The 15,677-nt window shown below is 42.5% G+C and overlaps 1 protein-coding gene across 7 annotated transcripts in view; it reads right to left on the bottom strand.

Annotated features, from left to right (window-relative positions):
• The window catches only part of SAMD11 (sterile alpha motif domain containing 11), a 207,975-nt gene that overhangs the window by 130,608 nt on the left and 61,690 nt on the right, over nucleotides 1-15,677 (bottom strand). For all 7 annotated transcript variants that reach the window (XM_040325953.1, XM_040325952.1, XM_040325950.1 and 4 more), the window contains exon 3: nucleotides 3,374-3,543. In XM_040325953.1, coding sequence (XP_040181887.1) covers nucleotides 3,374-3,543 — 170 coding nt within the window. The remainder of the gene's footprint in view (nucleotides 1-3,373; nucleotides 3,544-15,677) is intronic.

The raw sequence follows: 15,677 nt of genomic DNA, 5'->3' as shown, positions 1-15,677 counted from the left end.
TATATAGCAGTTGATGAACACAGAGCTACAGTTTAGTTGTTTAGCGACCAGTAGCTCAGGGCTGCAGAGGGCACAGTGGGCACCGGTCATAAAGAAAATTAGTGACACAATGCCCTTATTATGAAGGATAGAGTTATTTTTTAGTAGTTGCCAATTATATTCACAATGAATACTATATTTCTTTAAAGCTGAACTCCAGACAGAAACTTTTATGCATGTTTAAAAAGAAAAATAATTTTAAGTTTAACTAAAGCCAAAACATTTATTGGCTAGAGTAGGGAATAGTGAAAACCCCTGTCAATGTATTTTTTTCTATCTCTGTCGTCGCACTGGGGAGATTTCTTTTCATTTTCTGTCCTTATTTTTACACGTGATCACATGACCTCTGTTCTCAGCTGCATAAGGAAGAAGATCAGTGTCCCGCTGCTTCTCCACCCCCAGCTCTCCACTTGCTGAGCGGGGGGGGCATCAGCACAAATCTGATCATTGGAGGCCAACCAGGCTGTGTTTCCAGCACAGTCAGAAAACTGACCATGCTGGATGCTGGGATGGATGTGCTCTTCTACTGTGGTTAGTTTAAAATAGGAATGCTGGCACGATCATCAGATATTTCACAGAAAGTAGGCAATTCAAAGAGAATGGGATACTTTTTTAAGTACATGGCACAACTTCTATTAGATTTTAAGCTCTTCTGAGCAGGGCCCTCTTAATCCTCTTGTATTTTATTTTATTGTATTATAACTGTATTGTCTCCCTTTTATATTGTAAATCGCGGCATAAATCCTGAATAATAACATACACATACAAAATATGAAATGCTGGGTAAACATTCTTTAACTGAGCTTGTGCCATCTAACCAGTTGTCAGCTTAGCTTGATCCCTACTGATCCCAGGGGCCATATGAATAAATATAAATATCTTCATTCTTCATAAATTCCTTAAAGAGAAAAAAGGGTTTGCCAAAAAAATGTAAATAGATGCTGCCTCTACATAGACGACTGAGCGATCAAACACCACTGATCACTCAGTTCTCCCCTTCCCTCTGAGCAGAGAACCGTGACTGTCAGTCACCGGCTCTTTGCTCTGCCCCTTCAGCGCTCACTGGATCACAGAGCTGTGGAGAGGCCAGGAGGGGCTGGCTCGGTCTCCCAGCGGCTCACTGAGAGGCTGGGCTTGCTGCCGTCCAAATAGAAGGCTGGGTTCACACATATGCGGAACAGGTTTCCCAGCATCCAATTTACATGACATGTGAGTGTGACTGGTTCTCAAAAGAAGCTGGTTTACACAAGTCCGGGACAGCCGCAGTCCGCATTCAAAAAGGGTCCTGTGCATATTCGGGTTCACTTCACGTGCGAATTCAAGAAAAGAAAAAAAACGGACCCGATTCGGACCTGAACTGGTAAACAGGGACGCACCAGACCACAGGCATGAACCCGCAGCTGCATATATGTGAACACGGCCTAAAGTCAGGATGGATCCAGTGCCTGAACCAGCTAAATGACGTCAATGAAAACAGGTCACAGGAGTGCAGAACAAACTGCACCACTGTGACCCATAAGAGAAGAAGGGCCAAAAAAGTTTTGGCCCAATTACTCCATTAACGCTGATGTTTAATCTGCTAATACATTGCCTTTCCTGGTGCCGACTTTTCCCTTTCTTCAATATGCAAATAGATTTTTTTTTTATTAAAACCTTACCATTTTTTGGCATACTTTATTTTAGACTCCGATGCATCATCACTAGGTCTCTGGTGAGAAGAGGATGCTGTACATAGCTTCATTAAATCAGGGCTCGACAAATCCCGGTCGCCAGGGCGACTAGAAAGAGCCTCCTGGCGACTTGGCTTGGAAGGTGGCGCCATCTAGTGGTGGCCGTTGGTATTACAAGTTAAGCATTACAAGTTAAACAGCAATTCTAATGTCATTTTTCACTCATTTTCACTGCCATCTTCTTCCCTCTAATTAGAACCCCCAAACATTATATATTTTTTTTATCCTAACACCCTAGAGAATAAAATGGCGATCGTTGTAATACTTTCTGTCACGTCGTATTTGCGCAGCGGTCTTACAAGCGCACTTTTTTAAATTAAAAAATAAGACAACAGTAAAGTTATCCCCATTTTTTTAAATATTATGAAAGATAATGTTACGCCGAGTAAATTCATACCCAACATGTCACGCTTCAAAATTGCGTCCGCTCGTGGAATGCCGACAAACTTTTACCCTTTAAAATCTTCATAGGCGACGTTTAAAAAAATCTACAGGTTGCATGTTTTGAGTTACAGAGGAGGTCTAGGGCTAGAATTATTGCTCTTGCTCTACCAATCGCGGCGATACCTCACGTGTGTTTGAATATGCGGACGCTGCTCACGTATGATTTTCGCTTCTGCGCGCAAGCTCGTCGGGACGGGGTGCGTTTTCTGGCTCCTAACTTTTTTAGCTGGCTCCTAGATTCCAAGCAAATTTGTCAAATTTGTCAAACCCTGCATTAAATGAAATCATCACAGCACCCTACCTCAGTACTCCTCCCACAGCACCCTAACTCAGCACTCCTCTCAAGAGCCATTGGCTCAGATGCAAGTAGCGAGTTTGCTTCTGGGAGGAGTTATGAAAATACCAAAATGCCTTGATGGATGGATGTCAGTCTGGAGGAGTGTTGTTCCAAGGCAGGCTGCATTTGCATGCAGAGAGCCCTAGGTACATCCACATATTATTTAAAGAGCTGAAATCCAGCGAATGAAAGGGAGGAATTGGGAACATTTACATTGGGGAGGAAAACGCTAGGTGATGCTGGATGTCCTCTAGCTAGGAAGTAATGCAAGCACTACCTGACTTCTTAGAGCTTCTATTTCACACTATGAAAAGCCAACAGTGTGCAGTGAAACCAGGAGTACGCCATTTCAGTACAGCAGAAGAGCCTGTACAACTTTGCAAGACTGAACGGAAGGCTGGAGTTCAGCTTTTATCTTTTAGCTATAGATCTACGAATGTCATTATTCATGCCCCTTCCATATAAACCAGCGTATATTTGAGGCCTTGTTCTTTAACAACAAAGTTATGGAAACTTCTGGAATTCACACAACATGGTTACAATATGGCAACTGTCAAAGACTTGTATGTGCGGAACAGAAATCCTCCCGCCCTCAAATTCTACAAGATTAGCAGAGCTGTGCTGCCCTGCCTCACACTGTGATGGGATCAGTGATAGCAGCAGGTGCTGTCCGAGAGACACGAACAGATCCTGTTTCCAAGAAAATGTTGCCAGCGTGAGGGAGGGATCAGCCAAAATGAGCCCACACATGATGGTTGTTCAAAGCCTCTACCCCAGGGGCACAAGGAGCTTATTAAATGCAGTATCGCGTTAGGACATGTACCTTCTTTTCATGATACTGATGTGCAGATCTTCTTCCAGCTTTAACGTCTGGATCTCTCCATTTCCCTTAGGGCTCTCCTCACCCGTGGAAAAGATAGAACAGGGTTCCTTTTTAGGTATTCGGCTAGGGGGAAGCGGGATGGTTCTTTTCTCTGCCAGACGACCCCGATTCTGAAATAAAAGGAGAAAAAAGTGAAATTTTCCAGAAAAGCTCCTTTGTCCAAAAAAAACAAACACAAAAGCTCATTATAAATTAAAATGATATAAAGTGCATAGTTTTGCATTGGGAATATGCTATATGATCATTTGAGCTACACTGAGTGCTTTGCGGAGTTCCTGACATGAGCAATATGCTGTGCTTTGATGAACATTGGGGTAGACAGACAAAAGACTCCCCACAATCCCACATTTACCACCTTTGTCATAACACAACTAACAACAAAGAGCTGAGTGAGACCCTGCAAACATTTGGAGAAGAAGAGGTCAGGCAGTTTTGTCATATTGTGAAAATGAAAAATTTCGACATATTGTATCAGTGTGTGATAGAACTAGCTAGCGCCGTAGATATCTTTTCTAGCTAAATCGTCCTCACCGCGTAATGCAAGTTGGCAATCTATAAACTAATCATAGCCAGAAAATAATGACGAGGTTCAGCTCGCTAGACACAGAGGGAGAAAAAATAAAAAATAAAAAACACCACAACGCGTCTTCTCCGAGAGGACACGGCAAAGGATTCATTGTGATTGAATGTGCGTCAGAGAGAAAAGATAGCGACTGGATCATAAACACTCTTTATGGCCATTAAGGTGCTGTGGGGCAGTTAGCAGTATTCAGGCTACATCTCGGGACTCGTGATTAATAACACGAAAGGATATGCAGGCATTTAGCTGTAACACTGGGAGGGAAGTAGACTATCTGTACAAAAGGAGACACTGTTTCCCAGATGCTAAAATTCCCGTATGACCTTTAGCCTTAAAAAAAAGTCACAGATAATTTAATGTATATGACAACCCTCCTATCCGAAAGCAATTTAGAGTGTCTGAATCGAAAATGTAGCCAATATTTCTTGCTAATTTCATTTAACAGCAAGACTGGGAAACAAGAGTGTTGCTAAAGAACCTAAATACCCAACCTTAGCATTCCTGTTCAGCCTAAAGTAGTCATAGATGGCCAGATCTCTCCCCAAGATTGACTGTCGGGGAAATTTCTGCCTGTCCTCAAGCAAGTTCTGTATCTTTATAGCTCCGAGTATCCTCATCTTTAGAATGATTTGTATCCTCAGGAAATATGCTGACTAGTATGGTCCCTGGTTCCATCACCACGTTATCAAAGCCTATTGCAGCCATGTCTTCAAATACTGGGGTATAAGGCCTGGTACACACGTGTCGGAAAAGACACATTGTTTTCCTCGACGAGTTCCTTGTTAGGCTTGTCGAGGAACTCGACAAGCTTTCTTTGTGTACACACGGTCAAGACAAAATCTTGTTGTTCTCAAACGCGGTGACGTAGAACACATACAATGGCAGGGGAAGTTCGATTCCACTGGCACAACCCTTGGGGCTGCTTTTTCTAATCTCATGTTACTGCGTGTTAAGTAAAAGTTTGGTAAGAGACGATTTGCACTTTTCAGTCTGTTACAGCGTGACAAATGTGCGATCTCCATTACAAACGCTACTTTTACCGAATGTGCGCTCCCGTCTCATACTTTATCCTGAGCATGCGCAGGTTTCTTAGCATACACACGCTCGCGTTTCTCGTCGAAAACCAGCCCGACGAGGAACACGACGAGGAAAATGAGACTCCCGTCGAGGAAAAAGAGAACTTCTTTTTTCCTCGTCGAGTTCCTCGACAGTCTCCTCGATGAAAAACATACACACGACCGTTTTCCTCCGCAGAAAAGCTTCTTAAAGGAATTTGTCGAGGAAAACGGTCATGTGCATGAGGCCTAAGAGCTAGATCACAACACAAACAGATGTGGCAAGCAATGTTAATTTTTTGTCGACTACAACATTTTAGTCGATTAACTTAATATCATTATAGTCGACTAAAATAGGACTAAAACTAAAATAATTGAGATGACTAAAATAGGACTAAAACTAAAAATGCCATTTTAGCCAAAAGACTAATGCCGCGTACACACGACCGTTATTCATATCATGGAAAAAAACAAAGTTTTTCTCAACGTGATTCCTCTCAAGCCTGCCTTGCATACACACGTTCGTGATAAAAAATGCTCTAGAAAAGCACGGTGACGTACAACGGCACTATAAAGGGGAAGTTCCATACAAATGGCGCCACCCTTTGGGCTGATTATGCAAATTTCCCTTCTCATAACTTGCTTCTGAGCATGCGCGTTTTTTTCCCCGTCAAAGCCTACACAAGACCATTTTTCATGACGAGAAAAACGATGACATGAAAATGCTCTGGAGCCTACACACGACCATTTTTCACAACCAATTAAAAAAATTCTTCTCGTCATGAAAAACGGTCGTGTGTACGCGGCATAAAACTAAAATGAAATTTAAATTTGATGTCAAAATTAACACTGGTCTGTAGTGCATGTTCATACCTCAATACCATAAATAATAACATTAGATTTTTCACTCCAGCAGTATATAATAGAGTTTGGAAATTTGTAGAGAAATGCCTAAATACTGCATTACAATTTAACTACACCCATTAGATTTTAGATGACTAAAATGAGTTTTAGTAGACTAAAATGTACGACATTTTAGTCGACTAAAATGTCCTGGAGATTTAGTCGACTAAATACAACTTAAACTAAAACAATTGCAGAAGACTAAAATGGGACTAAAACTAAAATGCCATTTTAGTCCCAAGACTAAAACTAAATCGAAATTTGTTGCCAAAATGAACACTGGTGGCCATAACCACAAAGAAAACATACAGTGTGGCCTCAATGAAATAAATAAATGACTTTTAGACTGCAATGTTTCCTGAACAGTATTACCAGACAGGTTATTTGCTTGCCGACCGCTGTACGACTATATACGTCGGCAGAATGGCTCGGCTGCATGGATGTCCCCTTTAAGAGGCAGCATTACAGGCATGCGCGTGCCGCCGACTTTGCACACATGCACCCGCCGCAAGCTCCACGAGTGTGACCGCAGGTCCTGCAGACTTGATGTCCGCCGGGTGCCGTGATCGTCTCATGGAGCGCCAGAACGGGGGGATGCCTACTGACAAGACACTGATCGTCTGCTCCCTGTCATCGGGAGCAGCGTTCAGTGTCGTGTCACATGTAGCCCATCCCCCACAGTTAGAATCACTCCCTAGGACACACTCAACCCCTTCATCGCCCTCTACTGGTTAACCCCCTCACTGCCAGTGTCATTTACACAGTAACAGTGCATTTTTATAGCACTGATCGCTGTATAAATGACAATGGTCCCAAAATAGCGTCAAAGGTGTCCGATGTGTCCGCCGCAATATCACAGTCATAATAAATAAATAGTGGCGGCCGACAGCATTGATATGTAAATAAAGGTGGCTCTCACTGAGCTCTGCAGAGTGTAACCTCAGTTCTCCGCCCCCTATTTTCTGACAGCTCAGACAAGCTGTATAAAGAATGCCCTTTGAACAGAAATCGAGAAGAGAAGACTGCAGTTAACAGGTACAACTTATGTAGAAGGATTTCCTCATCTCTGTGGATCACCTGAGGTTAGTCACTTCACTGGGTATATGCAAGGGTTTAAAACAGCTCCTAAATATGTATTTCATTTATTAATTTAGCAGTTTGCCTGGAATTCAGATTCATCAAGACAAAGGTGCTGCAGCGACAAATCAGAAATTTGTAAACTAAAAGCTAATTGGCTGTTATCGATTGTGACAAACCATCAAATAGATTTTGATTGATCTTAAATCCAAATGCTTATTTTTCATTTTGTACTTAGGCTGAACAATCTAAGGATCTTTCTATTTTATTAAATCCTGACAATACTCAACCCACACGGCTACCTCTGATGGCCGACTCTCATGCCAGAATTAATTGGGTGCATGCATGCATCCATAGGTTCACATGTACACAGTGGCGGTTCGTCCATAGAGGGCGCTGGAGCGCCGCCCCCTCTGGCTCTCGCACAGCCACTGAAATACACAGATCCATGCATTGCATGAATCTATGTATTTTCGCTGCTGCCGCCCACTATTCAGATGTCCGGATGCTGAGCGCCGGCCATCTGAATAACGGCAGCTGGTTGGCTGTGTGGAAGTGCCTATCAGAGCCAGCAGCTCTGATAGGCTTTCCGAGTACAGCCCTCAGGCTGTAGTCAGCTTCCTGAATGCTTATCCTCGGGATGTACCGGCAGTGCGTTTCTTGGATAAGACTGACAGGCGTCTCAGCCAATCAGGATCACCGGTTCTGGTTATCGGTAACCTGATTGGCTGAAGCGTCATCGAGGGCGGGAGAAGCACGGCCGACCCCAGAAAGGCAAGTGCCAGGCGTGGGGGGCATTTTACAGGTCACAGTGGCAGCATTTAACTGGGCACAGCGGCGACAATTGCTGGGCACAGTGGTAACAATCGATAGGCACAGTGGTAACAATTGATGACACACACAGGTCACAGTGGCAGCATTTTACTGGACACAATTGCGGGGCACAGTGGCGACAATTGTGGGGCACAGTGGTTACAATTGATGGGCACAGTGGTAACAATTGATGGCACAGTGGCAACAATTGATGGCACAGTGGTGACAATTGATGGCATGGCATAGTGGTGACAATTGATGGCACAGTGGCTGTGTTTGATGGCATAGCACAGTGACTGCGTTTGATGGCATGGCACAGTGGTGACAATTGATGGCACAGTGGCTGCGTTTGATGGCATGGCACAGTGACTGCATTTGATGGCATGGCACAGTGGCTGCGTTTCATTGCATGGCACAGTGGTGACAATTGATGGCACAGTGGCTGCATTTGAGCCGCCACTGCATGTACACAAACTAGAGTTGCAAGCAATTTTTGATGGCACAGTTGGGAGCTTTTTGGGCTACAACACCCCAACTACAGTTGCGCACACTGGAAATGGTTACTCAACATTTTTTTACATTTCAAAAATTCAGATATGCACATGTAGCCTGTGCACAATCATTTGTAAACATGCACGTACACGTGTGTGTTTTATATACAGTCGTGCGCGCACACACACACATTTGTTATGAAGCCCCTCAGCTTCTACCTCCCTGGGCTGCAGGAGGAGGTCAGAACAGCTGCATCCCCAGCTGTGACATCTGGAGTTGGGCTGAAATGGAAAGGTTCCCCAGTCAGGGCTCGTCAGGCTTTAATTGATCCCAGTGCTGCGCGTCCCTCATCGGCAGCAAGCTGTGAAGAGCGTGCGGAAGCAGAGAAAGGAAAAATAACAAGCAGCGCCGCTCAGGTTAACTCCTGCACTGCCAAATCTGCAGCCAGGAGAAAAGAATGTTCTCAGTCTGAGAGGGACTTTCAAGGTTTCAGAGCATAAATGGTAGCTTGTAATAAGGATGCCTACATTATATATATATATATATATATATATATATATATATATATATATATATATATATATATATATATATATATATATATATATATATATATATATATATTTGAAATGGAGAATAAAGCAGTATAGAAAAAAAAAAAAAAATAATATATATATATATATATATATATATATATATATATATATATAAATAATCACAAATATGAAGTCTTCCTCCCAATAACTGTATAAATTCCCAAATCTATATAGTGCAAGACATAAAGTCATCCATATCAATGCTGACCCCAATGGATCTACGGTCTAAAGTCCCCATTATAGTCACACAAGCACACACTCTGTAGTAGGGAGACCACGTGTCCCGGATTGCCCGGGACAGTCCCGCATTTTGCAGTTCTGTCCTGGGTACCTTCATTAGAGGACAATACAGTGTCCCGGAATGAAACGGACACAGCCACCTGATGAGCCGACAATGGAAACTGTCTGTTTCCCAGCCCAAGGTGTACACCCGCCAAATGCCCTGCAATGCACTGCCCACTGCGCCAACCAGGGCACAGTAAAAGCTGGTCGTTAAGGAGCAGGGCAGGGAAGCCAGCGTCCCCAACAACTAATGAGTCACCCGCTGTCAATGGGCTTCCCCACTGACAGCTGAATAAAAAAATAAAAAATAAAGCCGTCAGTAAAAAAAAAAAAACAGCGTGGGGTCCTAGCCCATTCCAGACCCTTTGGGTCCTTTCAGATTCTGATAACCCCCCTGACTGCATGCCACCACAACCACCAGCCAGGGTAAGATGGGGACATGGTGCTTTAGGGTGGGGGGGTGTAGAGCCCATGGGTGCTGGTATGGACTTGGGGGGGGGGGGGGCCCCACGTTTTTTTTTTGCTTTTTCTTTTTTTCCCAATAGCCGGGTGCCAGCAATTGCAACCATGAGTCAATTTCAATGTGATTTGTCATTTTTGCTGCAGCATGTTCTATACATGGTACACATGCGCCACTTTACAGGAAGACTAGGGGGACCCCCAGGTACTATATTTAGAGGAATTGTTATTTATTTATTTATTTTTTGACGTCACAATGTAGAGAATAAGATTTCCTATCATCTGTGCCCAGTCTTGCCACACAGAGTTAATCCAGCTCTGAGCAATCCTCTTTTATTGTTCAGTGAAAATTAACAGACTTCCAGATAAAAACCTGTCTAAATAAAAAGTCCTTTCCGTCCCCTTGCTTCGAGGGACAGGGTTTTTACATATCTCGTGCACTAGCTTGGACACATGCACATTCCTGGATTGCAGTACACGGACACCATACCCCTATTATGGCCAATTACTTGCATATAAGCCTTTAAAATTTGCAAATTTATGTGAAGGAGGAAGGTGGTGACCCTGAATGGCAGTTTGGAAATGTGGTTACCCTTCTCTGTAGGCCCAATATATTGAGGTGCCAATTAACATACCACAGGCCTAGGCAAATCTTCTGAAAATGTAGAAGATAGCTCTTAAAGTTGGGAGCCAGCAACAATGTGGCTCTAATCTAACATATACAACTCCCTTGCGTACAAACTGCCAAGCGTACAAACTGCCAAGCGTACAAGGGTTACGACTTACGAGTCAATATACAGGGTTTGTGATAGGGTCAGTACAATTTAAATTGATCAGTTTTGAATAGTTCAAAACAATGGAGAGAGACATGGAACCAATGGAACCAATGTCATATCCCAATCACATTACCGTATATAAAAGTGAAACAGTTTAGTTCAGTTTAGTTAGTTTAGTTTAGTCAAATCTAAAATGTCATATTGTGATTTTATTGTTCTAATAAAGGAAATTATTCTACGTTGTACTTTGTGACATGGGTTAGTTTGTGATAATAGCTCATAATTGACCTCCAGCCTTACGTCAATGGTACCATTTTGGATTCAAGCATAGAGATGGCATCTCTTAACAGGATGATTTTTTTTTTTTTTAATCTTTCCAGGGTAGTTGTACTGGTATCATGAACAGTGTGTGATTATTATTAGTATTCTTTGAAAAGTACAAAAATTGGTAGAAGGATGGCCTTTCTCATTCACACTGTTACTTACGGTAAATCCAATTCTATACCTTTTTGGTGTCACAACACCACTATTTATACTGATTTATATATATATATATATATATATATATATATATATATATATATATATATATATATAACAGTGGTCTCCAAACTACGGCCCTTTGTTTACCCAGCCCTTGAGTCATTATTCTTGCCACTGACACCATCAATGGGGCACTCTCTCTTCCACTGACACCATCAATGGGGCACTCTCTCTTCCACTGACACCATCAATGGGGCACTCTCTCTTCCACTGTCACCAACAATGGGGTACTATTCCTCCCACTGACACCAACTATTTCTCCCCCTAATATCAAAGATTGGGCATTGCTTACTCCCACTGGGCACAGTTTGCCCCCTAAAGTCTGAAAATTCGCCCTTTCTTTAGAAAGTTTGGAGACCCCTGCTCTATATGATGCTATAAAGGATAAAGGGTATCTACAGTATAATAGAAAGCCTTGTCAGAGGAAAATGCTTCTCTAGGTTTCTTCCGGTGCTGGTCACATGACCAGGAGTCTATGTGTACTAGCCCCCCATTAATTATTAACTGTTTGCACAATCAAAAGCCTAAAATGAACATACATGCAGCCATTATTGGTAAATGTTGGGTCTGCTTTTGCAGTGCCACAGCACAAATTATAACACTTTATTGATGGGGGTCCCACAGGATTTTCCAATCGTAGAAAACAAACACAGACCTTTACATAACTGTATGTGGCTACATACATGTCCACACATGTCCAGTAAATGCCTCCTAGGACAAATCGGTGACACAGACAAGCACACATGTCCAGTAAATGCCTCCGGTGACACAGACAAGCACACATGTCCAGTAAATGCCTCTGGTGACACAGACAAGCACACATGTCCAGTAAATGCCTCCGGTGACACAGACAAGCACACATGTCCAGTAAATGCCTCCGGTGACACAGACAAGCACACATGTCCAGTAAATGCCTCCGGTGACACAGACAAGCACACATGTCCAGTAAATGCCTCCGGTGACACAGACAAGCACACATGTCCAGTAAATGCCTCCTAGGACAAATCGGTGACACAGACAAGGACACATGTCCAGTAAATGCCTCCTAGGACAAATCGGTGACACAGACAAGCACACATGTCCAAGAAGCAGACACAAATCTGAAATCTATTCTACCCAATATGCTGGCCAAGAAAGCAGAGCTCTAGTATAACAGGCAGGTCCTGACTTGTTTCTATATACCATGACACTGGAAGTCAGCAGGGGAATGGCTAGTAATGGAAGCTGTCGGCCTTCTTGTCACAGCTGAAGGGTGGTCTGATGAGCAGGCTTGACTTCTTCATTACTAACAATTCTCAATGCACTAATTGGCTTTTAACTACCAGCTTTTCTCTTCTTGCAGATCTGTAGGGGACAAAAGCTCTTTCTTGCTGTTGCAGTAAAGATGGCCATAGACATAAGATGATTTTTTGGACCTGCAGGTACCGATCATAGGAAAATGTGTTTTTCAAAAGCTTTGTACATCCAGGTCAGTCAAGTATGCACACGTATGTCCATGAATAGTTAGAAAAGAACAGGAAAAGAACCCAGGTGCCAGCTGATCTCAGGAGCAACAGTGACAATTATACATGGTTTTCCAAGCCTCATATCTAAATGATCCGCAGATCCAGAAATATAAGCCGCTAAATCTGTAAACAAATTGACTTTTTCTGAAAAAATCAACCACAATCTTGTCCAATTTGACTCCCCATCTCTCCCTATAAATGTGTTTAGCAAATCACTGATAGAGACACTTGGTGACAGAGGTAAGCTGTATGTATCTTTGAATCTACTGATAATTTTGAAGTGCATCTTTTACAGAAGATAATCTCTATTTATAAATTTTTCATATTCTGTTTGAAGGGCCCATGTTTGTGAATGGTGTATCCAAAGTGGATTCTCTCATGTATATATTAAAAGTCTAAAAGTTACACTTTAAAGTAGATATCACCCGTCTCCCAGAGTCTCTGGGCTGTCATTTCTTGACCCCTCTGCATGTACTCCAGTGATGGCGGCAAAGCATTTCTCAGGGAGAGTTTCCTGACAACAGTGGACCATGTTTGTATAATAAGTGTTAAAATTAAAATCTTTAGTCTATACTGGATGCGCATTTGACAGGATGATAATGCAAACACGGAATAAGTGCCTCATGCACACTGGACGTGATAAAAAAGCAAAAAACGCCAGCAGGCTTAGCTATAGAAAGCTGCAACTGTAGAATGAGTTTTTGCAGTAGCGTTCTTCAGTGTTTAAGCTTTGATTTGAGTTAGGCCCCTTTCACATTGAGGCTGGAGGCGCGGTGGCGGTATAGCGCCACTAAAAATAGCGGCGCTATACCATTGGATTTGCCGTGGGATTCGGCCGCTAGCGGTACGGTATTAACCCCCGCTAGCGACCGATAAAGGGTTAATACCGCCCGCAATGCGCCTCTGCAGAGGCGCATTGCGGGCGGTATTGCCGCGGTTTTCCATGGTTTTAAATGGGAAGGAGCGGTATACACGCCGCTCCTCTCACCGCTCCAAAGATGCTGCTGGCAGGAGATTTTTTTCTCTCCCGCCAGCTCATCACCTCAGTGTGAAACCCCTCGGACTTTGCTCCATGCAGCCACTTCCTGTCCTGTTGGGTGTCATGTTCACATCTTGCAGTTCTCAGAACTGAGAGGGATAACGTAATGATGCTGCATTCACAGCCACTGCCTGTGGCCATGCTTGATTTGCAAAGTATATTGGGACATGTAGTCCTTGAGTGGCTGTGTACCAAATTGTGCACCAAAGTTCTCTACCCATTGCCCATGGGGAAGACTGAGGTTGTCACATGGCTACAACCTCAAAAGGTAATTAAAAAAAAGGTATTTATAGGGATTTGAAATATTTAAAGGTAACATATTTTGACCAGCGACAGGACCAGTGTCAAGGATTTTTTGTTGGTCTGCTTTAACTCCTACACTCACATTTACATGTATACAGTTACATTTGTATAAAATGTTGGCTATCGTATGACACCTATTGCGTGTGGCTAAGCAAGTTGTAATATTTTACCTCAATCTCAAACAATAAAAACGCATTTTAAAAGATTGATAGGCCTGATTGGATTCTGTAATCTACCTTCAAAACATTCTGCATTTTGCTGTTACAACGGCCGCATACCAGTTTGTACTCCTTGATATTTCCGAGAGGTCTCCTGCATTTACTTAGTAAACGTTGCCCTGGGGTGAGATTATAAGAAAAAAGGCCCTGTGCGGCCCACTACTGGGAGACCAGAAAGTGTAACCTTTTCCATATGTGACGGAAATCCTGTCATCCAGACTGCGAACCCCCGGCCGCCACCCCTTGCGCCACAACCCACCCGGTGCTCTCTCTCGCAGATAATAAATAATGGCTTCCTCCTTGTAAAAGCCACTGCTAAGTGTTTTCATAGGATGTAAAATAGAAGAGATATTGGTTTTCACCGTGTGGTATTCTGCAACAACACAGGAAAGAATATCTGAACTGATCTGCCGACCCTGATACAAGAAAGCTAACGATTTCCTAATTCTAACCATACGGCTGTTTTTATGCTGCCACAGAGTTAGAGTTGTTTAATACAATAAAAAAAAAAGCAGAGACGTAGAACAGCAAATCAGATCTAAAGCATATATAATGCCAAAACCTTTTCGTTTTCGATAAAGTGGTGGGGGGTCAGAACCCGTCAGGTATTCATTGCTTCAGAAACAACTCCCTTCACCAGGGCTTATGTTTGTACTGGAGGTTTACTATGAACATATGGATAGTACAACTAGTTACTGAAACCTGCTAGAATAGGAGAAGCAACCTAATCTTTGCACCATGCCTCGGAGTTCATCAGTTCTTTGTAAATTAGAAGAATACGTCCTAATGAAGGGGATATTGTATAAAAAACAAAAAAACAAACAAGTGTTGATGTTTTTTCTTGGATTTCACGATGCGAAAAACAAACATTTAGGACCCCTAAATCAATAAATAGTGTGGCACTTTTGTTCCAGCCTGACCCCTTTTTTTTATATATATATATATTTTTTTTTTTATTAAAGATCTGCATCTCTGTTGGATTCACCTGCTCCATATGTCCGAATGACCATGTCACGGGATTAAAAATAAGAAAAAAATTCTCAAAATGTTGAGCTGTCACCTGAGAAAGAATAAACAGAAGATCCTCCAATGGGGGACAACTGAGTGAAAAGGGGTTTCCCTTTCTTTAGATATATTTTCTCTCATTCTCTGTATGTCTATAGGGCAGAAAGTCTCCCAAATGGGACAAAGAGGACATAAAAACATCCCCTACTTTATGAAAAAAGAAAAAAAAAAAAAAGGCTTTTAATGCACGTTGAAGCTGAACTCCACTCCAGCCTTACCTTCCATCTTGCAGTTTCCTCTCCTATACTGAATTGTTACTGATTTCACTGCACACTGAGAACACTGATAAACAACACCTCATTTCTTGACTGGTGAACTCTTATGCCGCGTACACACCATCACTTTATGTGATGAAAAAAAATGACGTTTTTAAAAACGTCACTTTAATTGACTGTGTGTGGGGGAAAACGTCGTTTTATGTCTTGTAAAAAACGACCAAAAAAAATTGAAGCATGCTTCAATTTTATGTGTCGTTTTTCAAAAGTGCACTTTTTACTTCACAGAAATTGACCGTGTGTAGCAAAAAACGTCGTTTTCT

This window comes from Rana temporaria, chromosome 10, assembly GCF_905171775.1.
Source record: "Rana temporaria chromosome 10, aRanTem1.1, whole genome shotgun sequence".
Lineage (NCBI taxonomy): Eukaryota > Metazoa > Chordata > Amphibia > Anura > Ranidae > Rana > Rana temporaria.
Note: the sequence above shows the minus strand (reverse complement) of the source record. Positions and strands in the feature narration are given on the sequence as shown.